At 42.9% G+C, this 15,633-nt stretch overlaps 1 protein-coding gene across 1 annotated transcript; it reads right to left on the minus strand.

Annotated features, from left to right (window-relative positions):
- Positions 1 to 664: 664 nt before the first annotated feature.
- On the minus strand, positions 665 to 15,383 carry opn8b (opsin 8, group member b). The gene is made up of 4 exons (XM_053843694.1): positions 15,242 to 15,383; positions 4,844 to 5,137; positions 2,425 to 2,753; positions 665 to 1,231 (listed from the first exon to the last, which is right to left on the minus strand). Exons 1-4 carry the CDS (start codon positions 15,321 to 15,323, stop codon positions 881 to 883), a joined length of 1,056 nt encoding a protein of 351 aa, XP_053699669.1. The 5' UTR covers positions 15,324 to 15,383; the 3' UTR covers positions 665 to 880.
- Between the last annotated feature and the right edge of the window lie 250 nt (positions 15,384 to 15,633).

Consider the following 15,633-nt stretch of genomic DNA (forward strand, 5'->3'; position numbering starts at 1 on the left):
AGTCATACTGCAGTACCTGATTCAGCCAGAAGAAAAAACAAGGATATCATAAGTTAGGTAGCGGGGCACTTCAGGGAGGGGGACCCTCAACATGTTTGGCAAGGCATCCCTGTAAACATCTTCAGCGCTCCCACCACCAACAAGAGGACAGACCTGGCTGAGATCGGATGGGATTTGAAAGGAGGAGTGTCACCTGCTGACCACCTAGCCACGAGTGTCTAAGAGCTCAGGAGAGCACACTGTGGTCTGAGAGCGTCAAGACGGTATCCAGGTGTGGATGTCTCTAGCGTCACTAAGCCCTCACTGAGCACCACTCTGCCGTGAAGTGCTTCGAACACCCTGCAGTCTTCACTCCACCTCTTGTTCTCAACGCCTCTACAACAAAGGGGTTGGCGATGGACTTCAGTGACTCTCAGTCAGTATACATACATGTTTTAAGGTCAGTGAAGAAGATGAAACAACCCCACTAGCCACTGCTGTCCTTCTACCAGGAGCCAGAAACAACATGGTTTGGTGCAGGATCTGCTCTCTGGCTGTCAGCTCAGAGCAGCGGCGGCGTATGGTTGACACCAGATGTCAGTGCAGACTGCGAAGCATCACCTCTGAGCTCACCATTGCTGCCCTCAGGAAAGCGGTTCCGCCTTCATTAGGCCTTCATCTCCTGGTTAAAAAACACTTTCATCTTATAACACGTTAATTCCCGTACAGGTAATAAATACCTGGTGAAAATTGTGCAATTTATTGCTGTGTGTGTGTTTGTGTGTATAATAAAGTGAATGTGTCAAATTCTTATGTACATGTATAAATATATTATTTATTTTTAATTTTGTCTCGTATTGAACAAGTTGTCTCAGTACTTTTGTTGGTCTAATTTTCTGACTTAGTTTGTCAGGGTGTTCATTTCCCCAAATTCGAAAGCCGGTCGAGGGTCCACTCTGGGTTTAATGTCAGGACTGATCATGTAAATGGCGTTGTCATTGACGCTGTTGGAGACCTGGCACGGCTTGGACACCGGACACAGCCAACTCAGGTTCTTCACCTCCTTTTGAAAGCTCTGGCTGAAGAAGTAGTAGATGAGTGGGTTGTAGACGGTGGAGCTCTTGGCGAACATGCATGGCAGCAGGCTGACTTCCGGGGGGATCATTGTGCTGTCGTGGAATATCGACCACAGGCTGACCAGGCCGTAGGGACCCCAGCATCCCAGGAAGCCCAGACTGATCAACACTGAGATCTGCAAACCAAACAGAAGAAGATACCATTTTTGGACTAAAGAAAACGGACTTCCAGAGGCATTTATACATATTGCCTGGACCTTCAAGATAAGAGCTTTTCAGCTAGAGATAGCACGGTTCAAATGGACAATTCCATTGCTATCGGCTACGCCACACTTGAGAAGACAAAGCAGTGTTGTCACTGATATGTCTCCTATTAAGCTACTTCTTTTTGAAGGTATGAGATGCCAGAAACACAGTGGCGCACAGCATCCGCGTTTACAAACCGCCACCCTCAGTGCATTTGGTAGGCTTCCCTGTGAGATCTTTGACGACGATTCCCACCTTTCTTCTCAAGTCGTATGAGAAGCCCTAAGCTTCAAAAGGTTCTGCTGAGGTCCTGCAATACGTTTGGACTTCAAAGTTTCAAAGAGAAAAGCTATTAGAACCACCACAGCAGGTCATTTATGTTGAACTCGATAGAACGGTGCTTTCATACATTACATTTTCATCTTGTCCTTTCAGCACATACCAAGCTAGGAGGGCATTCAGCCAACACAGTGGGTTACATGAACACAATGTTTGCTTTACTTATGAGAATCTGTCATCGGACAAATTGAGGTCAAGCCTAACCCTTACCCTTGGGTAGCGTTACTGTAAAAATTTCCCGGAAATTGTTAAATATTTGTCATGTCTGCGTTCTTCATGCTTTTATTTTTGTGATTCCCTGTCGTGGATATCAACACCTCGGTGCCAGCTTGTGTTGCCAGATGGTTAGTTCGCGTTCCTACGGTAAACTCTCCCAAGACTCCACTATCTTTTATATTCTAAATTCTTTGCTTGATTCCCGTTTCAGCTGCTTCTTTAGTTCTCGTTCTTCTCGCTTTGTCTTCTGTTTCCACAATTGTTCTCCGGTACATCCGCGTCTTGAGTGCTTTGTAAATCTCACTTTTGTTTTCCTATTGCTATTGTTATTTCCTCAGATCGCAGAGCACCCCGGGTGTGGGATGAAGCCACAGCATTTACCGAAGGTTTCACTTCAATGAAAATTCAAACCCATTGAAGCCCTTAAGCATGGCACATTTGCTCTAATGTGAAGTTGAACTTGACAGCCCCTTGTAGCCCCTTGGAATTGACCTTGTCTATTGATCGATTTGTCCAGTTTTGCGTCTTGATGGTACTTTTAGTTAGATAATAACAAATGTTTACTTACTATAAGCATCCTGCGGTTGATCCTGATGATATTCGGCAGCCTGTGGTTGTCCGTATTTGACTTCCTATAGGCAAAGTAGAGCTTTATAGTCATGCCAAAGTAGCAGGAGATGATGATAATGGACGGCGTGACAAGGTTGAGGGAGAACATGGAAATGACGAAGGAGAATCCCTCATGTTTCATCTCGCCCCAGGCAAGCGAGCAGGACAAACCAAAGGGCTCTGGACCGTAGCGTCCCCAACCCAGGATGGGAAACAGAGCCCAGAGCAGAGCGTACAGCCACGTTACCAAGCACAGCATCTTCACCTTCTTCCAGCTGATTTTCTCACCTGCAGAGAGAGTGGAAAGCATTAATCACAGCAAGGTGTTGTTTGAGGCGCAGCTATTATTTCTGAAGGTCATTGCATGCGCTTGCCTGGCGTGAAAGCCACTGCAGACTGTGCGGTTAAATGCACTCATTCTCCGCGTGTATACATTTGCATGTGTTTACAGAGCAAGAGCATGATTTGAACAGCACAAACAGTTCCCTGCTCCCTCTCCCACATGAGTCATGATGGATATGAAATGAATGACCTTGAATTGTGTTGTGTGTCTTTCGCAATGTTATTCAACCACGTATCAATGGAGACTGGTTTAAGTAAGCATCAACATTTACAGCTACTGATCGGCCACTTCTTTGGCAACAGTGGTGCCACGGATCAGGGTTTGACTCCAGCTGTGGACCTTTCTGGGTGGAGTTTGCATGTTCTCCCTGTGCCTGTGTGGGTTTTCTCCAGGCACTCCGGTTTCCTCCCACAGCCAAAGACATGCTCACCAGGCTCCAGCTCTCCCCACAACCCTGAACAGGACTAACCCGTGGTTAACTGAAGAGTCTCAGCACCATTCTATTGGTTCATTTAGATTCAACAAAGTTCTAAAAACTCACGGTCATGTGACCTCTTCTGGTAAAACCAGCATGAAATGTAAAGCTTTACCTCTTGACACACAAAACTACTACACTATATACTGAGAACTTTCATGTAGCGATGGTGACAAATACATTCTTATTGTTCATTCAACAGGACGGCCACTGTGGCGCAGCAGTGCGGTTAATAAGCGAGTGTTTCTGACTCACATGGACATTGAATAAACAAATACTATTTACAGTTACATGTTCCTGCTCTTATCGTCATCAAAAGACTGAGTTCATTCTCTTATAGTGAAGCAGGAGTTTTATCCCGTGGTATTCTCAGTGGTTGATATTTGGGGAAAAGCAGACAGATTAAAGGGCATCCCAATTTTCCCAACTGATAAATATGGATATTCATGCAGCTGTGCTCCAAGGTCTCAAAGAAAGATCCATGTTTTAATGTCCTGGTAACATCTCTGCTGATTACAAGCGACACTCACACCATTTTGTGAAATGCATCACCAGCATTTCCCTTCTTCAGCGAGGTTAAAGGTTACTCAGGGTATAATAAGCTTGCGGAACAGACAGGTGCTGCGGTGGTAATTTAGGTGATAGGTCTGACGTGTTAGAGGGAATCTTTTGTCTCACTGAAATTGCGTTGTCATGGAGACTTAACACACACAGGATACAAGCTTGGTTTTTCATGTTCCAGGAAGATATTTTTGGGATGAGAACATGCTGTGTGGCTATGGTTAATTCAAGATACATGCCAGACAAGGTGTTTTTTGTCTGTATGAACTTTCTTTTGTTGGTTATAGTCAGAGAAATAATGTCTGGACTGTGCAGGCAAAAGTATCCACACATTTCTTCTCAAGCAGTGATGGGTAGATGAGGCTTCATGAAACAGTGTCTTGATTCTCAGAGGCCACCAGGTGGCACTGTCACTAATTCAATGAAACCTTTTCTAAACCAAGAGCGCCATCTAGTGGTCCCTGAAATCTAGGACACTATTTCAACCCTGCAATACAGTTTCATGATGCCTCGTCTACCCATCACTATCCTCACGTGTTCCTTCTGACCTCATTCTTGCTAGTCACACCCAGTTTCTGCCGCTACTATTTTGAATTCTTAAACCAGAGTACAACAACAAAACCTCCTCTTTCACTCTTGCAAACACCGTTACTGATGTCAATCTGTACCATCCAGCCTCTCGTCCTCCCCTCCAAATACTCTGCTCACAATAGCTACTCTTTGCACCTGTATTTCACGATCTCCGTATAAAAAAAATGCATTGAAATGTTTGTCTTTCGTATCTCCGCTATGAAGATGTTTCGCTGGTTTTCTTAAAAAATAAATTGGAGGGAAAAAATGTCAGACATTTGTTGCGAGAGAAAAAGAAAATCTGCTCCTTTGGTGCGATCTCCGTAAAGAGAGAAGGATGTTTCTGGGTCCTGGTGGAATGTGATTTCGGAATTCATGAGGCGTCGACAATATGATGAGATGAATAAAGAAGGACTCAGGGATACTCACTGGGAGAGTGCAAATTTAAGGCCACGATGAATCGCACAACAGCCAAAATGGTCAGGTTCATGATGCTGGCCACCCCGAAGAAGAATCCCACCAGTCCGTAATAAATGCATGTCGCGTTTCCCCCCAGCCAGTGGTGACTCCAGGCTGACGCCACGGCCAGCGGGTACATTGTCACAGCAGCCCCGAGGTCCGTCAGTGCCAGGTTCACACTCAGCAGCTCGGCAGGCTTTATCTTCGACCACCGTTTGTATGCCATGAGCAGCACCATCAGATTCCCCACAATGGACAGCACGGCTGAAAAGAGAACAGTGGCATGAAAGAGGAACTCAATACAGTGAGGCAATTACAAATAGAACTCTGCTTTTTTTTTTGGATCTAATATGAATCCCCATGTAAAGGAAACGGTACGATTCTGAAATTCTGGTGACTGAAAAAATATATAAATAAAAAAAATAAATAAATAATAATAATAAATTATATATATATATATATATATATATATATATATATATATATATATATATATATATATATATATACACTGAAAATGATGAAGTGTATATTAAATTTTACACCTAAAAAGAATTAACTATTAAACTAGTTTAGCAATATTTTCTGTCCTCCAAAATAAACAGAATGAAGTATAGTAGGAAATAATAGTTATGCCCATACCTTCATGGTGTAATTACACTTACATTGACAAACTTCCAGTCAAATGTATGACTTTTTCTTCTGCCTTTTTGGCTCAATGGCCTCTGCAACAGTCACAGTATATAATGTGGCCCTTCATTGCCCACCTTCACCTTCATATTTATATAAGCTTCAATGGTCTAAAAACATATTGCGCTCGCCTCTCTCCGACACACTATGCTGATCAGAGCTCCTTTCAGGGCTCCGGTGTCAAACTCTGGTTTCTGACACACCCTTCAAGTTCATTTGCTCAAACACTGACAAATAGAAGCCTGATAAACTTGACCTCATTGACCAGGCGTTAACAGGTCCAGGCACTTCGGGATATTTTTACAGTTGAGCTCACACGACAAGTCAAACCACAGTTCAAATGACGGCAATAAAACCTTCTCCACATTGAAGATGAACTCATGCAGAGCATGTTTAAGTCACTTAGGTCACTTGCGTGGAGCTGCCCTGCAATAAGAACTCACCTTGTGAAACGGGTCGGAAACATTTACTGGCGTCGGCAAATCCACTTGAGAGCACGACTAATGCGCTGCACTCGTGATGCTCGAACTAGTTTGCCTGAGGAGAACATTTGTCGCCAGGGGTGGCTGGTGGGGCTCATGATAACATGCTCGCCTGCCGTCATACCTTATATTTCACAGTGAATCGCCTCCCACCTTTATACTGGCTTGACTTGGTGAACAATTTTATTCGAGGAGAAAACATCTGTCGGGGATTTGCGCTTCTCAACCCACCTGAAGCAAGTGTATCTCATGGAACCTCTGCTTCCTTCTCCTCTTATCCATCCACACTTTTCAGAATATGCTACATGAACCCTAAGTGCATGTCATGGTGACATACACTACGAAAGAGGACGCCTTTTTAAAACAACGCCTATTACCGGTAATCATCCAATGAAAAGCTTTGGTGGCTGTGAGCTGTTTGAAGCTTAACATAAATCAATAATGCTAAAATGGAGTTGCTCTTGCGACGCGCTCAGGTGTTTCCCCCGCTCTCATTTCAGCAAAGTGGCTGTGAAGTACTGGAAAAAAGGTCATGAATAATTCAGGTGTGTTGACAAGGCAGTGGCATGGATGGGTGAAAAGATATGACTAAATGGATTGGACCTGTGCTCCTCCACTTTGTTTAAGGTCAGTGAGATACGTGTGCTCCTACAAACACAAGGCAGAATTGCTTGTGTTGACATGGGAGAAGCCATTCAGTCTCCATATAAAAAGGGCAATCCATGTCGCCTTGGGACTGGCACCAAATTGTAGTGTTTTTCTGACCTGTATACACTCACTTGTCTATGTGTGTGTGCCCTGTCTTGCAACACTCGTGGGGACCGCTTCTTGGAAGCACACCTCCTTGTGGGGACCTGTTGTTTAGGTGTCGATTTGAGGATAAATTGGGTCATTATAATTGTGTTTAAGTTAGGTTAAGGTTTGCTGTTTGTTTAGGTTTAGGGTGAGAGGCTGGGGAAAGGGTTATGAGAGGTCCCCACAAATAATTACATTATATTATATTATAATATATTATGTTATGTTGTGTTACATGTTATGTTATGTTATGTTAGATATTATATTATATTATATTATATTATATTAGATATTTATATATATTTGTTTATTTCTGATCACTTTGCTATGCCCTTTCCTTTATGTTACCATTTGTATCTATAAATATATTTTAGATCGATAGAGCTTTGTGTTTATTTTCTTTATTTTATGACAATTTGATTTAAGCTACATTAAATGAGGAATGATTTCTGATATTATATATATATATATAACGCCAAATTAGACTTAAACTATTAAACGTTTATTTTTTTGTCCCAATTCCATTGTTTACATACTAATTTACTGAGTTTTATTTTAGTAACAACAGTACAGAAACACGTGCACATACATGAAACACGAACACACAAAAATTCCATGATGACTTTTAAGAACTCATAATAAATTTGTGTTAAACAGCTTGACTGAAACAGAGGAACAGATGGTCCCCGAGGGCCGAATAAACAGAGGGCCTCACATGGCCCCCGGGCCGCACATTGCCCAGTGTTGAATCTGACCCCCCCATGCTGCATGGACATGTCGTCCCACTTTTCTTCCCGTCCATTTCTGCCGTCGCTTTTTCCTCTCTCATCTTTCAGGTGATTATATCATAAACAAATGTGTGTGGGTGTGTTCTTGTACGTCTGTCTTTGTGAGAAGCTGTATGAGCCTCAAGCCTCATACTGAGGGTTAAAACTACAAAATAGCTGGGTCATTATAGTTGGTTTTTAGTTTGGTTAAGCTTGAAGGTTAAGTTTGGTTGGTGAGTTTCATGGTGAGAGGCTGGGGAAAGCACTGTGTCAATGACAGTCCTCACTACGATGGGAAGACAAACTCTTGTGTGTGTGTGTGTGTGAACACGAGAAAACTCCCAGTGATGTGATGTGATGTCGCCATGGAGACGTCATCTTCACCCCCCTTAAACTGACAAACCAGAAATGCCCTGACAAACCTTCACCAAAATTGCCACGTGGGTAGAGTCAACAGGCTTCTGTTCAATTTTCACAAAAACCTTCTCACTTTCTTTTCTGTGCGCCGCAATGAAAAAGCCACAGGTTTTGTGAGTAGGACTGAGGGGCACTCATGCCTTTCTGCAGCCCACAAGTTAACACAGCATCAAACTGAGCTACTGGTGTATTGACTGAAAAAGCCACGTAAGCAGTGGAGACGGTGAGGAAAAGGAGGCTGATGGTTGCCAACCCAAGCATCAAGCATCAAAGAATGGCTCCCGAAAGAACGTCACTGCATCCGTCATCGGAGCGTAGTTCACCACAGTGTATAGTTACGAAAGTGGTGAGCGAAACTCTTGAAGCAGAAGCTGCGCTTGCGTGCACATTTCTCTTCGGAAAAACCTGGGGTCGTCCCAGCAGCAGCAGCCCCACATTCAGAGTTAAGCTGACAATCAAACCTTCTGACCGAAGGAGAACAATGAGAGGATATTCCCTTCAGCCTGGATGATGGTGGTCATGTGGCGCAACACCGCTGTGTTCTTCTCGCATGATGTCACTTCCTTATGTAACACGTCAATCACCTTTTCACCTGGGAGCAGGATGGATGCGTGGTCTATCTATCTGTCTGTCTATCTATCATCTATCTGTCTGTCTGTCTGTCTGTCTGTCTGTCTGTCTGTCTGTCTGTCTATCTATCTATCTATCTATCTATCTATCTATCTATCTATCTATCTGTCTGTCTATCTGTCTGTCTGTCTGTCTATCTATCTATCTATCTATCTATCTGTCTATCTATCTATCTGTCTATCTATCTATCTATCCATCTATCTATCTATCGATCGATTGATAGATAGATCGGTCTGTCTGTCTGTCTGTCCGTCCGTCCGTCCGTCCGTCCATCTATCTATCTATCTATCTATCTATCTATCTATCTATCTATCTATCTATCTATCTATCTATCTATCTATCTATCTATCTATCTATCTATCTATCTATCTATCTGTCTGTCTGTCTGTCTGTCTGTCTGTCTGTCCATCATCCATCCATCCATCCATCTATCTATCATGATGTCACAGCAAAACTAGAATATCTGTACATTCAACCAATAAAATATAATTATTTCTACATTCTGGTGTATGGATCTGATTCAGTTTCATCCAAATATGTCTTTTGTTTTGTCGTTGTTTTGCTTTTTTTCCTGGTTCATCTGCTGGAGTATCCTCCCAGTCGAACTAGCTTGGATCATCAGCTGCAGAAGTACAGGCACCCAGATGAAGAAGCTCGGGCTATTACTTTCCAAACATTGTTGTTCAAACATATGAATTCAAATCTTTGGCTTTTAGACAGACTTGTACAGAGATCGTCCTGTCCACCTCGCACAGTCCCTCCCCGACTCACAGACAGGTTCTATGGTGAAAGCAAAAAAAAAAAAAAGGAGCCATGTTGTCACTATGATCGGATGTGTTCATTCTTGTTGAGTTTTCTTCACCATTCTTCCATGATAATCCACAGAGCACTACTGGTTGCTGAAGCCTGGTGTTATAATGAAGACCTCAGAACCCGAGTCAAGACCGAGACAAGACAAGGCCATGTAGGTACCAAATCTGTTCGCTTACCAAATGTGTCCGAATAAGTACTTTTTTCTTTATATGATAAACTCTCCAAACATTGTTGTTCAAATGGAGCGTTCAAATCTTCGGCTTTCAGACAGACTCAAATATTTTGGATGTTTGTCATCGGATCGTTTGCGAAGTCTATGTGCGTTCTTCTCCGCGGCCTGCGGAACAACACGTTGTGATTGGCTGGCGTGTATTGGCTGTTGCTTTCATTTGTTATCGCACAAAAACAATAATCATTGCATTGTTTTTATTGGATATTTGCTCGGGTGATCAATACCCGGAACATGGCAACCAATCACGACGCGTGGTTCAGCAAAGCCGGAAGTGGTAGAACCAATTTGGTAAAGGTTAAAACTCCTTCATGGATCCATATTTTCCCCCTGGCAAATGAATAAAAATATCTTCAGAGTGGTATTATTCATTGACTTGAAATAGAAGCAATGGCCAAACCATGTCAGCCAATCACAAGAACAGACACTTAACACATGACCCGATGACAAACATCGTATTTTGTGGGTATAAATATTACGCATGTGGTAGACTGACATCGAATCCTTCATTTAAATTCTCTTTGGCTCCTAAAAACGATTGTGTCTGTCAGATGTCACGTCATCATCCAGCGGCAGGTAGGACACGTTTGGTACGCAGAGAGATTTGGGACCTACAGCGGGACCTGACAAAGACCAAGTAGGAGTGGGACCAAGTCCAAGAGTGTTTAAATGTAAACAAGTACTTGGAGACCAAGGCTAGTCTCCAGTACTGCAACACAACTGAAGCATCAGAGCGACATGTATCCACAAAAGGGAACAAGTCGAAAGTGCTGACCCATTACCAGTGGACCACCAATGACAAAGCCTCTGCGTAGCTGCCAAGCTTATACCTTTCCTGTACCTCTGTCCCAGCAACCCTCAAGCAATGTAGAATGGACAAAAACTGCAACACATTTTCTCACCACAAATACATTTCAGTGATTTGACTGCCTACTGCTTAGAAGAATCTCACCAGTATCGCATGACTCCCTTTTTGATTCGTATCACAGACCCCCCGCTTGTTGAGCCTTTCTTGAAATACAATATTTCTGAGTTGTTGATTCAATTTAGCCACCAACATTTAAAATTCTATCTCAAGAAATGAAATTATTTTGTCATGTATCACCATGTTCTCTGATACTTCTCAAATATTATTCTCTTTATATGATAAACTGTGTTAAGCAAATCTTTTCCTCACTGTATTTTAGCGCATTTTAAGTTCAAAGAGAAGCATTTACACGTCAGATGTTCTACCCACTTCTATTTGGTTTCCTGGTTCATGAGCGCACATGCAAACTCGACAACATCTAGACCATAATAATTCAAGTGCCGAGGCTCACACCACTAAATATCGTCTTTCATGGCTTGCAGCTTCTTTTAAACCGGCTATCTCTTCCAACCAGCCATATTTATTCATTCAAATTCTCCAGTCTGAGGTCTCTTTTATCACTTTTTATTATCCGTCTCCTCGTGTTCTTCTTCACGGCCATCCAAGCAGCCGCCAGACTCTTTTAACTTCATAAGGCTTGTTGCATGTAAGCAGTGTGTTTATAGAAGATAAATATATATATATATATATTCCAGGAATATGAACGCAGAGTCATTGTATCTACTCAATACAGTAGTTCCAGTGGAGTGCCCTTGATGTTTTGCGTGTTTTTTCTTGCCCTTGAAAATAGAAAGAATGAATGCGACCTCAGTACAAGAAGAGAGGGAGCATTGTAGGAATCAGTATCGGCTCCAGAAAAGACATGATATTAACCGATGCATTGTTTCTTGTCAGTAATTTTATATTTTTCTGCATTAATTTAAAAAAAATTGTGTAAAAGTAAGGCGAAAAAAACATGCTAAATAGCATAGCATGATCAACAGGCAGCAGTCGTGTCCTTAGCGTTAAAGTTTTGTTGAGCTCAAATGCCAATTCCAATATTCAACGTCTGGTGATGCTGCTTCCTGCGTCCTCTCCCAATATCCTCAGGCAAACCATCACACCCCTACTGCTCATATAACACAGACTGGCAGGGAAGTGTGGGACCAAATCTCCACCCATGTCCCGTGCCGAAGTCTGGTTCGCCTGTGCTTCAGATTATTCCATGTGAACGTGTCGGCAGACAGAGCGTCAAAGCAAATCACTGCACGCCAGAAAACTTCCTTAACACCTCGAAATGTTGTTTGTGTTGCATCTTTGAGGAGTAAAAACAAGAGACACCGCATTCATGAATCTAAAACGTAACAGTTGAAATCCGCTTTTTGTGTTGCACGCTAGCCAGACTAAAAGCGATGACCTTCTCAAGTCGCCACATGTTCATCCGCTGATGCCTCCTGATGTCCCAAAAAGGCCACGAATGCCATGATGAATTCAATGATCCATTCGCTACTTTATTCACCGTGGATTAAAGCAGTGGTGGTACTCTGACTGACTCACTTTTTGCACGCAGTTTATAGCCCCGACAGCTGTTCCTCATTATAACAAAATTCTCCACAAAATCGGAGCTTGAAGACGCCAATGGCTTTGACCTTTTATCTGCACAGCTGTGTCTGTCTGCCAGTCAATTGACAGACTGTTATATCCCCAAGACTCTGAAGAAGACGAAACCAACTCACCTCAATGGGAGGCGTCCATATCCTCATTTTATGACACCTATATTTCTTGTCCACTTCTTTACTTCAACTCAGTGAGTATGCCACTTATGACTACTTCTACCACCCACTCTCTTTTCCTCAATTCAGTGTCATTAATATTAAACCGCTGTTTCCAGTCTCTGTCTTTATCTGTGCAGCAGAAGACTTGGAAAACGACAAGGCCGTTGCTTCGCCTGTGCCGTCTTTCTCCAGAAAAGTTGACAATAATTTGGCAACAGCTGCTGCGCTGATAGGAAAAATATTACTGCAAAGGCACTGCTCACGTGTAATGAGGGGCAAAAGATAATTACACAGTCATTCACAGAGAGACTAGTGAAAGAGGCACTTTTATTCTTCTTGTCGGTGCGGATGGAGCATGTAGCGAACCACAGATTTCAAAAACATGGCACACACTCTTACCACTCAATCACATCTTTGTTGATTTGTAGCAAGACATGACTGTAATAACCGCGTCCAGTTTGCATGTTCGGGTGGTCATGTCACTGGGAAGAACAGTACTTGCCATGCCATCTTCTTTGTTTGTTGGAGAAGCATTAAAATGCCACATACAGGCTTTGTGTGTGTACTACACCTTTGTTTTGATGGATTCATCTGGACTACGTTTTTTTGAAACTGGCAATAGGAAAGTATACGTCTCCTTGCAGCGTTTACTCTCACATATCGACGATGACAGCACAGTTGCCAGCGTTACTTGACACCTGTCACCGTGAATGACATGGAAATGGTATCGAATGAAGAAGAAGCACCCAAGACATGGGTCGAACTTGTCATGGCTCCGCTTCCAGGCTCCGAGTCCTGGTTTTGCTTTTTTCCCCTCTGTTCCTTTGGCACACGGCTGGAACTGTTCTGTTTGCTAGCTAGTTCATTTAACTCCTGGTTCTCGTGTCTCTCCCTGTGTTCGGCTCCTGTTCTGTTTGCTAGCTAGTTCATTTAACTCCTGGTTCTCGTGTCTCTCCCTGTGTTCGGCTCCTGTTCTGTTTGCTAGCTAGTTCATTTAACTCCTGGTTCTCGTGTCTCTCCCTGTGTTCGGCTTTTTGTTCTGTTTGCTAGCTAGTTCATTTAACTTGTGGCTCTCTTTGTTTTCGGTCTCTTATTCTGTGCGCTTGCTAGTTCTTTTGTTACTGTGTTTAACCCTGCTGCCTTGAGTTAGTGTTTTGTTTCTTCGTGCTTCCTTGTGCTCCCTGGTTTCTTTTGTGATTATCTGTCCTTTGTGCTTTTGTAAATCTAGTTCCCTGTGATTCAAGTTCGTTTTCTCCCGGTTCGGTGACGCTTTCTGTTTTGACTTTTTACTCATGTTTGTGCACTTCTGTTAGTTTCGTTACTCTGTTTTTACATTCTGCGTTCGCTCTGTTTCTTCCCGGTTCGGTGACGCTTTCTGTTCTGTTTTAGTTTGTTTAATTATTAAATGTTATTTATAATTCCCTCCTGCCTCCTGCGCCTATAACCACTCGCACTTGGGTCCTTGCTGTTTACCGACTCCAAAATATCAGTCTCAGAACGTCTCTGAGGCCAGTGCTGCTACTCACAGTTCAACTGTTGCAACCCGGTGGAATGCAATATTACAGCATCGCCTTATAGCATGTAAGACAGACGGCAACAATCCGACTTAGGCCTGAGTCAAGCTATTACCTTAAGGGGCGACACACAATCTTAAGAGATGTTTTGTTCTGTCTGATACCTTCCTCATGAAAAAAAAAACAGATCGATATGTCTTGGAGCGCCCTGATAATCTCTGCACAGCACCCCAGACACATAAAGATTCTGACCCGCCAAGCTAGACGCTTGTCCTCCAAGCCTGAAATCTCAAGTGATAAAACCAAGATAACAGCATGAATGCGGGTGGGATGACTGTGGGGGGGGTTTTTGAACAGAAAAATCCTGAAGAAGAATCCTGCCGCTGCAGGAAGGAACAGACCAGGTGAGATTTCCTCGCCGATACTTTTCGTTCAGCGCAGTCCGGAGATTTTGATCGCAAATATTGATATTGACATTTCTAATTGTCGGCTTTGACCGTTTTCGGTGGCCATAATTGGGACCGTCAGTCTTATCACGCAGGATTATCACATAGGATTATCTTATAAGTAATAAGACAAGGAGCTATCCATGTTCGGGAAGGGGTGAAACCTACTACTACCACGACTACTGCTGCATGAAAACAGGATCATTGTCATGTGATAGCAACGTCCAGCGTCAAGGATGCACAGCCAACAAACCAACATGGACCAAAATCACTGCGGAATATTTGCAATATCACCATCACCAGTATAGGCGAGGTGTGCCCAATAAAGGGGATTGAAACAGCACATGAATCCAACTCAAGGCCCTGGGGCCAAATCTGACCTGCCTAGTCAGTTGATGTGGCCGTTTTTTTTTAAAAAATATATTTTATATATTTTTTTTTTGCATTGAGTGCAACTATTATCTTTTGAGAAGAAGATAATAGTTTATATATATATATATTTTTTTTTCGTCATCATTATTCATTAATAAACGAAAGACTCGATCTCCAACAAGAGTGCAGCTCGTGCCGAGGGTCAGAGTCGGTGGGGCACCACATCAGTGTGCAGCAATAAAATGGACTGTAGGTCAAAATATTGTGTTTTTAATGACCCAAGATGGATGAAAACATTGTTATTTTCAAGCAGCTTCATTTGCCTGAAGTCACTAGTGGTTATTTGTATTGTCCTCACACAAGCAAATCTGAGCCTGCCACTTGTTGCTGCTCCCGCAGGTGTTCAGCTCAAGTTGCTGTCACTCTGACAGTCAGGTGCATCTGACACAGGCAGATCACGATTCCTGTACACTCTTAATTGAGCACCAACTACACGTGTATTCATTTGTGTTACAAGGAAAAACAACGTGCGCATTATTCTGTTTGCAAGATTTGGAAGAGTAAAACAATAAAATATAACCATAAACTCACCAACAAAGAGCAGGTAACAGCCTGCTCCAATGTCCAACGCCGGCGACAACCTCGACTTGAACAAATCCATTGTTTCAGTCATGTGGAATTAGAGTGCAGAAAAACCGATCCGCATGTGACGGGAGGAAAAGTGAAATTGTTCCTCTGCCGACGTGCTCCTGTGTCAGATCCATATGACCTCAAGGAGGAGGTGGTGGAGAAGACAAGTCAGAGAGAGGAGGAGGGGGAGGAGGGGGAGGAGTTTGGGCTGGCAGAGGAGGATGCGAGCTACATTCCTCTCATTGTGGGGAGAGAACGGATGAGATGTTATAACTCTAGAAATATATGAGTCAAATGACATCCAGAAATCTGAGCAGATAAAAGTAAGCTGCCTTGTAGTAGCAATGAAACCA

Source organism: Synchiropus splendidus, chromosome 15 (genome assembly GCF_027744825.2).
Source record: "Synchiropus splendidus isolate RoL2022-P1 chromosome 15, RoL_Sspl_1.0, whole genome shotgun sequence".
NCBI classification, from domain to species: domain Eukaryota; kingdom Metazoa; phylum Chordata; class Actinopteri; order Syngnathiformes; family Callionymidae; genus Synchiropus; species Synchiropus splendidus.